The sequence below is a fragment of the Schistocerca gregaria genome, chromosome 5 (assembly GCF_023897955.1).
Source record: "Schistocerca gregaria isolate iqSchGreg1 chromosome 5, iqSchGreg1.2, whole genome shotgun sequence".
Classification (NCBI taxonomy): domain Eukaryota; kingdom Metazoa; phylum Arthropoda; class Insecta; order Orthoptera; family Acrididae; genus Schistocerca; species Schistocerca gregaria.
Window position 1 is genome coordinate 64,386,379 of NC_064924.1, and position 14,783 is coordinate 64,401,161.

Sequence of the window (14,783 nt, forward strand, 5' to 3'; positions counted from 1 at the left end):
TAATAGTGACGTTACACTGCCGTCTTGTCCATCCAATTCGCTTGATCTGAAGCAGCCCGCATCTCGCGGTCGTGCGGTAGCGTTCTCGCTTCCCACGCCCGGGTTCCCGGGTTCGATTCCCGGCGGGGTCAGGGATTTTCTCTGCCTCGTGATGGATGGGTGTTGTGTGATGTCCTTAGGTTAGTTAGGTTTAAGTAGTTCTAAGTTCTAGGGGACTGATGACCTAAGATGTTAAGTCCCATAGTGCTCAGAGCCATTTGAACCATTTTGAGCCGAACCCGATGGAACACATCTGGGACATCAGTGGACGCCAGCTCCGATCCCATAAATCACCGGCTCCTAATTAACGTAAACTTCGTGGCCTGTGCCTAGACACGTGCGTAAATCTATCAAGTACCTGTCTAATCCATGCCACGCAGAACTACTGCTGTATTACCTTCAAAAGATAGTGCAAAACGCTGTTAAGCAGACGGTCTAATGTCTGGGCTCATCAGCGAATATTTAGTGACAGCAGCGCCCTTTCATCGTAAGGGGTTAAAACTCAGCACGTCTCCAGCATTCGACAAACAACCACTACCTTACGGATCTATCTAAATTGCAATAACCGCAGGGAGACCAGCCTTCGATAATTGGTACGGGAGAGCTTGGGTTTCCTCAGTTAGGGTCTTATGGAAACCGCCAGTCCTCGGTAATGTTAAGCTTTTGGCACACTTCAGCATGCACAGGGAGTGAGGAACTTGGCCAAAAAAAAATCCTCTTAAGGTATGCTGTGCGCACCTGTTCCCCTCCCAGTAAATGAACTTGAGGATAAGCACTCTTCTACCAAAATAAGGAGCAGTCATAATGCTAGGGCAAAGCCGAGTAATATTTTCTTGATTGTTAAAAAGAAGTGAGTCTCTTTGATTCGGAATCCCCACTCCGCATTCTAAAAGATCCAGGTGATCTAATATGTAATCAAAACCAATGAAGAGACTGCCAAACTGACACTTCTGGACAAGTAATAAACTATTTAAATCTACGAAATTTGGAAAACATCCCACTGTAGCTGGATTGTAGAAACTATCTTACAGGTGTAGGGATGTTGTCGTGCGAAAACCTAATACACGAAGATCTCGTATTACATAAAGAATGCCCTGATGAAGGCATTACAAACAGCAGAACATGATAAAGAGCATGAATAGAAGCAATGAGAAACCATCTACATTCGTGTTAACTTATAATTCGCCAATCTTACTGGGTGATATTGTTGTTTTTGTTGTTGTTAATGATGTATTCTTCAGCCAGGAGGCTGGATTCATGCAGTCCCAGTCGCATTAAGACTGGTTTATTAGGCTTAAATATCCGTTTATGTGTGACAACTTCGTTGCTCTATGAAAGCGCCAAATAATTAGCCACGCTACAATTGCATGTAACGTTTGTGCTACTTCCGGAAATTGTGACCAAACAGCTTATGCACCAGATGTAGGACGAACAGCTGCACTAGTTTGTTGTTAACTGCTCCAACAGACATCCAGTTTGACCAGTGTCCCACCTATAGAGGGTAGAAAAAACATAGGAGATCAGTCTTACATGCTGGTGCAAATTAATTATTTAAATCTATGCAGCCTTCACCGTTCTTTTCAGTGTTAAGATTAGCGTGTCAGCAAGACACAAGCTGTATATGCCGCTACCAACACCTATTCATATTGCAGCACATGTCAAATCACAAACTCAAAAAAAGCCAACACTTGGCAGAAAACGAGTTCAGAACACTTTAGAAACTGACAGCGTGTCGGCAATATCGCTAAAATCGAAAATCTCACAAGCAACGTCTGACCCACGATCTAATAGATTCTTCCTCGTTTCCTTCCAAAAAGAATAAAAAGATACTCCGGAACAATTCAAAGTGCAATACAACAGATATTAGAGCAACATAGTCAAAATCAGCAGTTGTTTCTGGCACTGAAGATTTGGAAATGGAAGTTTTCACCTTGGAGGAACCACCAAGTCCCTCTAGCGCACCGCCAGTAGCCATGGACTTTCCATCCTGTTGGAAGAAGAAAGCGAAGGTAAATTTCATCAGCCAATACTGGAGACATTACAGCGGCATCTAAATTGTTTCACAAATCGTATAGAAGAACTTAAGCTCCCAGCACAGACCAGACCGGCGTGTGTATGCCTTAAAGAGGCACATTTTAAGGCTCCTGCGAGGCCGTCACCTGCATACAAAGTGTGACCCAAGAGGAGAAGAAGGTAAGACAGGAGTGGGAGTGTTCGTCACTGACTCACTTTACTCCCCTTCTCTCACCCTAACTACCGTACTACAAGTAGTTGCTGCTACAGTACATGGTATGTCATTCCAGATAACAAAGGGTTCCGCCGAGCGGTTCTGGGTGTTACAGTCTGGCACCGCGCGACCGCTACGGTCGCAGGTTCGAATCCTGCCTTGGGCATTGATGCGTGTGATGTCCTTAGGTTAGTTAGGTTTCAGTAGTTCTAAGTTCTAGGGGACTGATGATCTCAGAAGCTAAGTCCCATAGTGCTCAGATCCATTTTTGAACAAAGGGTTCCAATTATCTCCCGCCAAAGGAACCGCCGGACAGTGAAGCGGTCTTGGAGCAGAGCAGCAGCCAGCTTCCCCCGTCGTTCATCACAAAATACTTTATGGGGCTGCAACTGCATCTGTCCCAAGGATTGAGTGCTGGAAAATCTATTAAGGTCATAAAAAATAAGCCCCCAGGAGGAAGGATGTATTTTGCCCAGCATCGAGTTTCCCTCTCCGCCTTAGATATTTCGCTTTGCTCCCCATCCGTCGCATATTCTGGTAAGAGGGAGGTGATAGACGACCTCCACTACAGCGACCACTTCCCAGTTTGTGTCCACCAGTGAGCAGAACCAGAAAGAAATCCATCCAAACGGACGATGAGCAAGAAAAATTAAACTCTCTACAGTCAGTGACCAGAAACTGAGCACCGATACAGCGTCCAGAATTGTAATGTGATCCACTCTGTCACTGAGGAATCTGTACCAAAATATTCCGGCCACCATAGCAGGCAGCCTGTCCATTGGTGGAAGCAAAAGAGTCGTTCTGAACCAAGGTAGAGGCAGGCAGCAGTGTGAAGATAGCAGCGCAGAGGACATTGAAGCCTTTCAGTCGGTGAGAGCGGAACCTCGACTGATATTTATGGAGAGCAAGAGGCAATCGCGCGGAAAGTTTCGCCGCTGCTTCTTCTAAGCAGGTAGCAGGCTCTGTTCCAAAAATGGATAGCTTAGAGAAACAAACGGTAACACTTTCTGTAGGACCCTCCCATCATTTTGCAGGACAGTACTCGGGCACAAATGGCGCTAGTTCTGACTGATTTGTTCGCTCGAGAGGGCTGGGAAGTGCTGCACTGCCCATCACACTTCCCGGACTTAAGCCGTTGTGACTTCAACTTGTTTCCAAAGATGAAGCCAGCATATCATGGCATTCACTTCAGAACTGTTACAGGGATTTGCCTCACAATAAACTGCTCCAGTCGAACTATCAACACATCTGGCGTTGCTATGTGTGTCCCCCGACTTCCACATTGCTAGCAATGGATAACATATAATGTTCGTGACTGCTTTGAAGGGCACTAAAACTCTGAAGCAAGCATCTATTTTGTATAAACTACAAATAAATAACTTCCACTGTTAAAACCCCAACCTTCTTATTTTTGCTTGTGTGCATTTATATAGGCCGTTAGACCTCAGAACTTTCTATCTGTTTTGTAGAATTTATGAGCTATAATAGTAAATATATATTGTGTCGTGTTCTTTCCTTTTCTTATTAACATTCTTTTTGTAATTTGTTTTTATTTTCATTTTGAGGGAAGAATGTTCTATTTTATCACTAGTTCAGGTTCTTTACTACGTTTTCATGGTGCTTTTCCTGCATCCGTGCATCCTTGCAACTTTGGAACGACTTGACAGAAATCTCACACGAGCGTCAAGACAACTCGTTATACGAACAAAACAACATACGGATGTGAGTGTGTCTAAAAAGAAAAAAAAGAAAGAAAGAAAGAAAAAAAACACGATGAACTCCGAAGAAATGATCTATATGGGACGGAAGATGTGACGTACATGTACAGACGAGTTTCAAAAATAAAGAATGATTTGTTCAAGAGGAAGAGTGTCACAAATTGAGTAAGTCAAGCCAGCAGGAGTGGCCGAGCGGTTCTAGGCGCCACAGTCCGATACCGCCGGTTCGAATCCTGCCTCAGGCATGGATGTGTGTGACGTCCTTAGGTTGGTTAGGTTTAAGTAGTTCTAAGTTCTAGGGGACTGATGGCCTCAGAAGTTAAGTCCCATAGTGCTCAGAGCCAAATTCTGTCCAACTGGAGCCTTAGATCGTAAAATCCCAAGCTAGCTGGAGGTCCCTTCCCATAATGCTCCAAACATTCTCAAATGCGGACATACCTGGCGAGCTTGTAATTATTTGTTTGTGTGTCCATGTACACCACATCTTTCGACACATTTGGATAATTTCTTCGAGTTATGTCGTTTTAGACTGTATAAGTATATAGAAATAGGTCTGAAGTAAATGTATTGCCGAAGCCCGGGATAGTTTTTGATTTGGCATTGTGTAACGAAGTTTTCATCGAGTACTATTTTTCTAAGAACAAAGCTACTACTGTTCGTTTGTGTCGGCGCCGCTAGATTACGATGTCCACGGTTTCTGCCAGTGATACATAGTCGTCAACCAATGGCAAGGATGCGAGACCCAGTTTCTTGTAAATTTTTCCTGTTTTGGATGACGACTTTTCTAAAACTTTCTTCTGGATTTTCATTTGGCTCATTGTGAACTACACTCTGCTTCGGCACACATTAGATGCGTGTCTCCAAGCTCATGCAACGACTACCTGTCGTGAACTCGGAACAGTGCTAAACGCCATCATGGGCGCATCACAGACGATTGTGTATTGTTTTTCAAGGTAGTCTCACAAACACCGACATGACAGATGTTTGTTACGAAACGTAGCACATTACTCATTCAAGACGTCCTCTCGTCTGAAATATTCATTGCCGGACATTGATTCATGTCGGAAGATCCTCACTTCACCAGTCTCTAGCGCTTTTATAGCTTTGACCCTGGAAGTATAGAGTAACCTGTGTTATGTCAAACATGTAATCCAGCATTAATTACATCTTCCCACGAAGCATCTAACCTTTTTACGATGGATCTATATGACATCTCATTTTATTGGGCGACGTCAGCTCCAAAACTTATTCAGCAATTTTACTGTCAGTGGGATTATTTCCGCTATTTGCACTCTTCACCTGAAAGTAACTCTCTTAGTCTTCATTTGAAATATTGTCATATGTAACGTGCATGTCACTTCCCTCTAGATTGGTAGTAATTTTGTGCCGGATTATTTACGAAAACCTTTCTGATGTGATAAGTCTGCATCCTTCTCGTCTAATCCGACTTATGTCGTTATTGCTTCACACCAGGCACTGAAAATGTTACGTGAAGCTCCTCCTGATTAGAGATACATATGCTCGGGTCTGGTGCTTTTCCTTTGTCCTTATTCCAGCTTTGATTTCGAAGTTTTGACTGTGACACCACAGAGACAGAGACAGAGATAAAGAAAAGAAAGAGACAGAGTGAGAGAGGGCGGTGACATCTGTATAACTACCAGATACTAAACACGAAAGGTAAAGTTTGTTTTGTATAGTAGTGAAGATGACATTCTATAACTGTATCGCTTCATCACTGTTGTTTCTTCATTTCTTCACTTAGTTTTGTCATGTAAATATGGTACTTGTTTTTACATAGAATACGGAGCTTTCAAAGATCACTAAAATCAATTATTTTTATAAACTAAGAAAGACGTATGGAACTGGAGCGCATATAAGTGTCAGTGACAAAGAGTTACCTGGAAGATTTGTTAACCAGTGAGCCATGCCTAAGGTACCAAAGTTCTAGTTACATCTCACAGTTTATCATCATTTGTAAAACACCTCGTTTCTTATGTCATCTCTGGAATCCCTTCAGACGTTATTGATTTTACGTATGCCAGTGATATTCAGCGATTATAGGAAACGTGGACATGGGCATCGGATACAAATGGGAAAATTAGATGTTTATATTCAATAGTGTTCTTTAATCGATAAATTTATTTTCTAGAAATCGGTACATAAATATACAATAAATTATAGCCAATTTGATCACAAAATCAGACATAAATTCATTTCTCAAAAACTAAATGTTTTTTTGTAACAAACGCCTTAATACCTTCTGGTTTCTCTCTGCCATTAGGAATTACGTCCTTCACGTATTTTCAGAATGTAACACGAAATCAAAACCATCAAAACTGACAGGAACGAGTGATAAGAAGTCAATAGTTCTTAAAAATAGTTCTTTTTAAAAGTCAATTGTCATTACAATAGAAGAATATAAACCGAGTTTATTAATAGTTAGAACCATCAGTATCAACATTTTAGGCGTCTGTAAAGATACATACAAAACCAGTGGACAGATATAACACAAAGGAAAGTTCAATTGCATATCAGCAAAAGCTAGTCTTCATGAGACAGTGTGAAAATTTTATTTTAAGTAGTAATAACATTTTGTCGTTACATCTGACTGTTCACTGTTCTGAAAATATACAGTTGTACCTCTCGTATATTCCCCATTTGTTTTATTAAGTCGCGACCTGACGATGCAACATAAAAGTTCACCGAGAGGCCTCGAATCTGAAAGACTTTTCTTCCTTACCTTTGACTTATGCATATGCATTTCCCTCCTAGCGTCCTATGTAAAAATAAAATTCTACGTTGTCAAGAATTAAGGTGATTTTATCGTGCAACACACTATTTTCTGAGCTATAATAGGACAGTATATTCAGTATTTTCCTCCTGTGCTCAGGTTTTGTGCAGTTGCTTCTGTTTCATCGACTACTACGTAGGAGACACAAAATAGGTAGGATGTGTTGTAATTAGTAACAACAGCTCTCTTTCTCTAGAGAGAATTCTTGGATCATTGCTACTCTGATAAAATTGTGTGATCATGAACATGTGGCATATCCTGGACTGTTGGGAAACAGGTAGTGACAAACACATGCAGTCTACGAAGAGTAGGAAGACGTCACGTATTAGGAATGTGGCCAGCTTAAAGTGTACCATCTCGACTAATAAACTGCTTAACAAACACTTCTTGTGAAACGAGAGAAGATACAGAGAATTCTTGTGTTGTTAGCTGTTGCGCAGTGAAGTTGATTATGAGCGAACGTTGTTGTTCATGTCGAAAGTAGTAATTGCGTTCTGTCACAGCAATGAATTAGATCTTGTGTTGGACCCGACAATGCTAGTAGCAGTTCTCCTTCTCATTTGCGTTTCTATCTAACTGTTGGAAGGTACTCGGCATCCTACAGACACCATAGGCTAACCCAGCGTGAACATTACTTATGATCAGCTCGAATGGCAGTGATTGCTTCGAAAACATAAAACCAACAATGGCGATCGAAGTTGTGCTCCTGTATCTGTACCGTTGTAATTTCCAGAAACAATTTGGTTGTACAAAGAAGTGGAGAAACATTTTAAACTTTCCACAAAAACACCTCATTTAAACTGAGTAACTTCTAAGTAGGTGGGAAAACAACCTGTGAGAGGAAGCCTATATATTAATATTTGATTTGACATGAACATCCTATGATTTAATCGAAACAGTTATTTTTTATTACTCTGTCATTCGTTTTCGTTGCAATTTTTGATGTCGTTCCTATGTGAAAAATCATTTGCATACATGAATATGGAGATACAATTTACAGTTTGTGCCAGACTGTATATAAGTTTAAAGCACCATTACCACTCTCGCTATTTGTTCTGGAGCCTATATTGTTTCTACGACCTAGTTATCATATACAGATTTTCGAATTTTCGACGTTTCTGAATGTAAATATCACCAAAATGTTTATAATTTCGTGCCTTTTTCGATTACTTTTCTTCTTTTGTAAATATAGTAGCTAGAAAACGCAACCACACTAATTCTCTTATCTGCGTAAAATGAGATGTTTGCTATTTCCGGGTAGTTAGGAAAGTTCTGTCATATTTATATAGTAGGCTGAGCCGTCGATTAGATGAATGTACGCGAAATCCTTCGCAATGGGGGTATAGCGGACATGTGATCAGATATCTGCCTCTGTTAATTTGGAAATACAGAAACCAGCAAAGACAAATAACTGCAGTGAGACGAAAAAGAACGGATTAACAGAAGAGATTAAAGATGATGATGAATTTAAATCGTTGGCAGAGATAAAATGACTAGCACATTACAATAAGAACTGGAGAGCGGTTTCGGACTAATTGAAGAAATAATGGCCCAAAGGATGGAAAACAGTTTTCCAAGTAAGAAAATGTACAAATAGCACTTCATCTAACTGCAGTTGGAAAAACAACCGTTGGGACCTCTCTCCTCTTCCATAAAACCTCTACAGAACGAACTAAGTGCAAAAAGAAAAGTTAGCCCAAAGATAAGACATGGCAGTGCAACTAATTACGAATCTCAACAATAACGTGATGCTGATCTTACACGCGTAAGAAAAACTGCGTTGTCATTGTATCTAGGAAAGACAATTGACACGTGTGGTATTACACAGAATCTATCGCAGTGGGGAGTCCTGTTTCATAGTGGCCGATCTTAATTTAACTTGGGTTCAGATCCAATTATTAAGTACTTAAATAGACATCAGTATACTTGTAAATAAAACTAAGAGCGCATCAGCCATCACTAACAAATTCGCATGGTCAAAAGAGCCACTGAGCTGTAAATCTGACAACTCTGTTGGAGACAGACTTCGATAGGTCCCAATTCGACATGCTGCATGTACAGGCGTAAATTCTGGATACGGTAAACTCAGACATGCGGAGAACGACTTACGATAATATTTTGTGCGTCTCATTAATTCCGTCGAATTCCGTGTCTGATTTAATCGTGAGCCGTATTAAAATAAAAAATAAACCAGCTACGGAAAGTATTTCATAAAAATAGTCTTTGATTAGATCACAAACTTGTTCAGAAAGCTGTGATTCTATTCAAGTGAGTACTGAAGAAACATTCTGACTCTTTCTGTTGTACGATCTAATGTTCAAATCTTCTTCTTTGGTTGCAGGAAATGTGGCATATTTTCGCGTTGATTCTAAGAACAGCATACAATATCCGCTGGCGCGCATGCGCACGCACATGCAACACACACACACACACACACACACACACACACACACACACACACACACACACACACACATACAAGATATGTCTTAGAAAAATTGTGATTCTTAACTGTTGCCCTGATTTTTGTTCGATCCTGAATTATTTCTGTTAGTAAGGCAGTTTATTTTAGGCCTTCATGAATTTCTGTTACGCAGTTGTTTCGTATCTTTGTCGATTAAGTACAGATTTTGTAATTGTAATTGCTATTTCCTGGTCGTATCTGTGATTTTCTTTCGTAATTTTAGAAAGTCGAAGAAGAGGATAGTGTCTGTAGCGACATATTTATTTTCATGGACACGACAATCGTGTTTAGTATACTAACATTAACTATCGTATGTGTTGTTGTCAAACCGGATCCAAATGTGGGCCTCTGCCGCCATGAGATGTGCCGGACTGGTTGCGATGGATCTCCGCTCACCAACAACACAATCCACAGCGGCTCTTGAGTCAGGCTTGCCAGAAGCCATGTGGCTTGCACGAAAATTATATCGCTGGCTATAATCGCTGCAGTACCTCTAGTTGGTTTTGGGCCCTGCGCTTTTCGTGGCATTATCTTTGTAATTTTCTTTTCCCACCCAGCGTTACGATTTTAGGACTATGTATTATCCACGTTCGATAGATTACTCGATGCACAACAAGAGGCATTTTCAGGTTTTTTTTAGCTACTCCTTCAGCCGACATTGCTTTTATTCTCTCAGAATTGGCTCTTTTCCGCTCGTCGGACCAAACTTTTACACTCTTCTTCGGTTTTTCTGTAGACCAACTGCCCAGTTGTGAATTTTCTGTCTAAAATGTTTTCTGTGTAGTATATCAAGTTACGTTATTTCTGCTTCCTTCAGATCTTCTTTTAATACGTCAAACCATTTTATTATTTCAATTTTAGATTTACTGCAGGTTTCACAGACTTCTCCCCAGTCCTTTAATATGCCCCAAGAACATGGGATTTTTTTTCGTACTCGAATAAACGTTGGTTTATTTTTTAATGTCTTTATTTACTCTTAGTTTGCGTGTTTCTTCTTCTTCCTCTTGTTCTTCTTCTTCTTCTAATTCTTCTTCTTCTTCTTCTTCCTCTTCTTCTTCTTCTTCTTAGAATTCTCCTTCTTCTTCCTCTTCTTCTTCTTCTAATTCTTCTTCTTCTTCTTCTTTGGCCCTACAGCCCCGTGACGGGTCTCGGCTTCCTCAACAGTCTTCCTCGATACAGCTCTGTTTTCTGATTTTCTCTTCCATCCTCGAATTTCCACCTTTCTGACGTCAGCCAACACACTGTCCAGCCATCTAGCTCTTGGTCGGCCCTTCCTTCTGTTGGAATACAATCTGCCTTTCATTATTCATTTCGGCATTCTCTCATCTGTCATCCTCTCCATATGTCATAAACAGGGTATTCTTTGAGTTTTATCAATTTTCACTATATCTTTATGTTGTATAAGCTCTTGTATTTCGTGATTGTAGGGGTATTCTCCCACCCTCTGCCTCTCTCATGGGCCCAAAAATTTCTCGCAGAATTTTCCTTTCACATGCCCGTAGGTTATTCATATCTGCTTCTATCATCGTCTACATTTCTGACCCATATATAACAACTGGTCGCACAAAGGAATAGTATATTCTTAACTTGGTTGATTTTGAAGTAATGGAATTCTCGAATATCTGTAAGTTTGCATAACAGGCTGTCTCTTTGTATCCTTTCTCTAATACATTCTCATATTATTATCGCTGGTTAAGAGGACACTTAAATAATGGATGCAGTTGGCAGTTTTAAAACAATCATCAGAGGCCTTCAGATCATGTGGTGTTCTTCTTGCCTTAGAATTGGACATTACCGTCTATTTGGTCTTGTTTTCGTTTACCGTAAAATGAATTTTTGCTCCTTCTGCTTCCATCATTACGTACATTTCTTTAAGGGTGTTTATATCTTTTGTCACAACTGCACATCTCTAAAACAATTTCATCACTACTGCTCTCTCTTGTATACTTTTTGTATCAGACTACGTGGCGCTAAGTTGAAAAGGACTGCAGATACACCATCATCCTATTTCAATCCATTCGTAAAGTTAAAGTTCTAGGTCATTTTCTTGTCCTCTTTTACTTTTGTCTTGTGTCCATTGTTAACTCAACTAACTTCCTAATCACAAATGCCCAATTTAGTACAATTTTGAATTGTCAATACTACCTAAAACTTGTGTAAAATGTCTTCTTTCTTCGGTGTCATTGGATCCTAATATTTTCCTGATTACTTTTCGTCCTCTCTTTTTTTGTGTCCCTCTTTGTGTTGAAAACCTGTGTTTCATCACCATATAGACAATCTGGTTTGATTGTGTTGTAGTGCCTCAGCTTGATGTATTCTGAAAAGCTCTTTTTTTTACTTTTGTAAGTCTGAATGGTGTTTCCATTTTGTGACAACGAATTTCATTACCATTCTTTCTCAGACGGATTTCCTGGGTAGTTTTGTCTTAGTATTTGAGCAGAGAAACTCTCTCCTTTTTCTTATATTTGATACTTAGAATTTTGGATTGCAGGTAGTCGCTAGATATATCTTTTGTTTTTTAAAATGGCGTTTGGACCCCTACTCTATCTGCTGATTGTTTAAGAATTTGTATTGGTTTTTGAGTTATTTCCTACTACTGGTTCTTCATGATTTGGTTGGTTCGTCAATTTAAAGCTCTGCTTTCAGTTATCTCCGCTTTTGAACAACTGTTTCTAAGACATAGTTAAAAAGTAATGGGGAGAGCCCATGACCCTGTCTCACTCCAGTTTTAACTGCATAATGTTCCGAAAATTGTGCTCTGTATTTCACCTTCGATTTTTTTATGTTTAGTGTTTCACTAATAACTGCCGTGGTTTTGGGTTCCAGACCCTGTTACTTCAGAATCTGGAGGAGAGACGTACAGTTCATTGCGTCATCTTTGTAATCTACGAAGATACAGACTACTTTCTTACTGTAAATTTTTTAGTAACCTCATAATTAGTTTCATAACTAAAATTTACCCTGGGCAAGATCCATGTGGTGTGGAACCTGGTTGATATTCACCAGTTTTGCATTCAAGTTGTTGTTGTGTACGCTCTGGGAGATATATGTTGCGACAAAAACATACCTCTTAAAAGGAGTACTTAGTTCTCCCTGTAACACATGATTCCGTATACGGTGAGGTGACTAATCGATAAATTATAAAACCGTGTGTTTTATCTTACGACTGCGACACCCAGTCCAAAGTCACAGCCAGTGGTACTGACACAAACTTTCAGTTTGTTCTCTAAAACGAGGTAATTTTCCGTCCGTATTTCGGAGGATTACTCAAGTTTGATATTACTTCGACAGAAGCTTTCGCTCACTTTGGGGTGGTTTCCTTCTCAAAGGAAAGCACTGCGCGTTCAAATGGCAATTATTTGCTGCTGTTACACCCAACGTGTGTTTTTTTTCCAAATTTGTGTAATCAAAAGAAGATACATGATTCTAACATCAAATCGCTAACGACTACATCGTAGTAGAATGCACGCATTCTTAGCAGATCACTGGGAAGAAGTTTTGGTTTACCAGTAAATAACACCGTCAGCTTGAAGCAACAATTCGAGAAGTTATCTACCCGTCACGTGCAGACGAAATTTACAGCATTCCCGAAGATGAATAGTAGAAGAGGTGGCGAACTTTTGCTTCGAGTTGTCGGTGTTATTCGACTGATAACGAGAGATAATTTCGTCAGCAATACGCCATATAAGAAACCCGATTTTTTTCCCCTGAGGATGAGCACCATTTTACGAAACTTTTGTGTATTAATAGGAAAGAAATCTTAAGAAAAGAGTTACTCTTGACGATGTTTTCCCGAAACGTTACAGGTATTTTGTGCGTTGCAGTTGGTCACGTCCGGTTGTAGCCGGCCTATCGAGTGAGGAGAAGTTGCGAGAGTGGTGGAGCTTTAAGCTGGCCGCTGAGGGGTCGAGGTGTGGGGCGGTGGGAGGCAGAGACGGGAGCGGGCACGGGGGCAGATGCCAGCTAGAAGTGCGGCAGCGGCCGCAGGTCGAACTTCCAGACCCGTGGCGGCGACAGCTCGCTGAGGTAGAGGGCGCTGCCGTTGGGGCACGCCGCGAGGGCATGCGGTGTCTCCAGGCCCTGCAAGCACAGAGAGAACACATACGGGGAAACTGTATCGTCGTCCAACGAGTGGAGACTGCAGCAAGCTTAAGAATTCATGCGACACTGATGAAAGGGAAACTGTCGCTACGCTGCAGATTGGTTACATATAAAGTGAACGGATTCCTGACTTACAATGGAAGAAGAAAGGCACATGATGTTGACAATGAAAGTCCCTCTGAGCACGTGTCGTGTGTTCCTCGTGTGTTGCAGGCTTTGTGATCGACGCAGCAGAATGGTCTGCTATTCATATCGGAACAAGCCGAGATGGTGTTAATGCACAGACAAGCAGATGGAAACGGTCGAGAGGCAGCACCGGCTGTACCAAAACTACTCTACTGGCCATTACAATTGCTACACAAAGAAGAAATGCAGATGGTAAACGGGTATTCATTAGACAAATATATTATACTAGAACTGACATGTGATTACATTTTCACGCAGTTTGGATGCATAGATCCTGAGAAATCAGTACCCGGAACAACCACCTCTGGCCGTAATAACGGCCTTGATACGCCTGGGCATTGAGTCAAACAGAGCTTGGATGGCGTGTACAGGTACAGCTGTCCGTGCAATTTCAACACGATACCACAGTTCACCAAGAGTAGTGACTGGCGTATTGTGGCGAGCGAGTTGCTCGGCCACCACTGACCAGACGTTTTCAATTGGTGAGAGATCTGGAGAATGTGCTCGCCAGGGCAGCAGTCTAACATTTTCTGTATCCAGAAAGGCCCGGACTGGACCTGCAACATGCGGTCGTGCGTTATACTGCTCAAATGTAGGTCCATTCGTGTACCCAGATTCGTCGTTGAGTACAGCGTCAAGGGTAACCGCAGCCATGGTGTCCGAGCTGATAGTACATACTGCTGCAGACGTCGTCTAACTGTTCGTGCAGATGGTTGTTGTCTTGAAAACGTCCCCATCTCTTGGCTCAGGGATCTAGACGTGGATGCACGATCCGTTACAGCCATGCGGATAAGATGGCTGTCATCTCGACTGCTAGTGATACGAGGCCGTTGGGATCCAGCACGGCGATCCGTATTGCCCTCCTGAACCCACCGATTCCATATTCTGCTAAGTCATTAGATCTCGACCAACGCGAGCACCAATGTCGCGATACGATAAACCGCAATCGCGATAGGCTACACAATCCGACCTTTATCAAAGTCGGAAACGTGATGGTACGCATTTATCCTCCTTACACGAGGCATCACAACAATGTTTCACCAGGCAACGCCGTTCAACAGGTGTTTGTGTATGAGAAATCGGTTGGAAACTTTCCTCATGTCAGCACGTTGTAGGTGTCGCCACCGGCGCCAACCTTGTGTGAATGCTCTGAAAAGCTAATCATTTACATATCACAGCATCTTCTTCCTGTCGGTTAAATTTCCCGTCTGTAGCACGTCATCTTCGTGATGTAGCAATTTTAATGGGCAGTAGTGT

The 14,783-nt window shown here is 41.4% G+C and overlaps 1 protein-coding gene across 2 annotated transcripts in view; it reads right to left on the minus strand.

The window, feature by feature from the left end:
- Positions 1-6,089: 6,089 nt before the first annotated feature.
- LOC126271872 (peptidyl-alpha-hydroxyglycine alpha-amidating lyase 2-like) overlaps positions 6,090-14,783 on the minus strand; it is a 166,110-nt gene continuing 157,416 nt past the window's right edge. For both annotated transcript variants that reach the window (XM_049974219.1, XM_049974218.1), the window contains one exon: positions 6,090-13,319. In XM_049974219.1, coding sequence (XP_049830176.1) covers positions 13,203-13,319 — 117 coding nt within the window. In that variant the 3' untranslated portion in view covers positions 6,090-13,202. The remainder of the gene's footprint in view (positions 13,320-14,783) is intronic.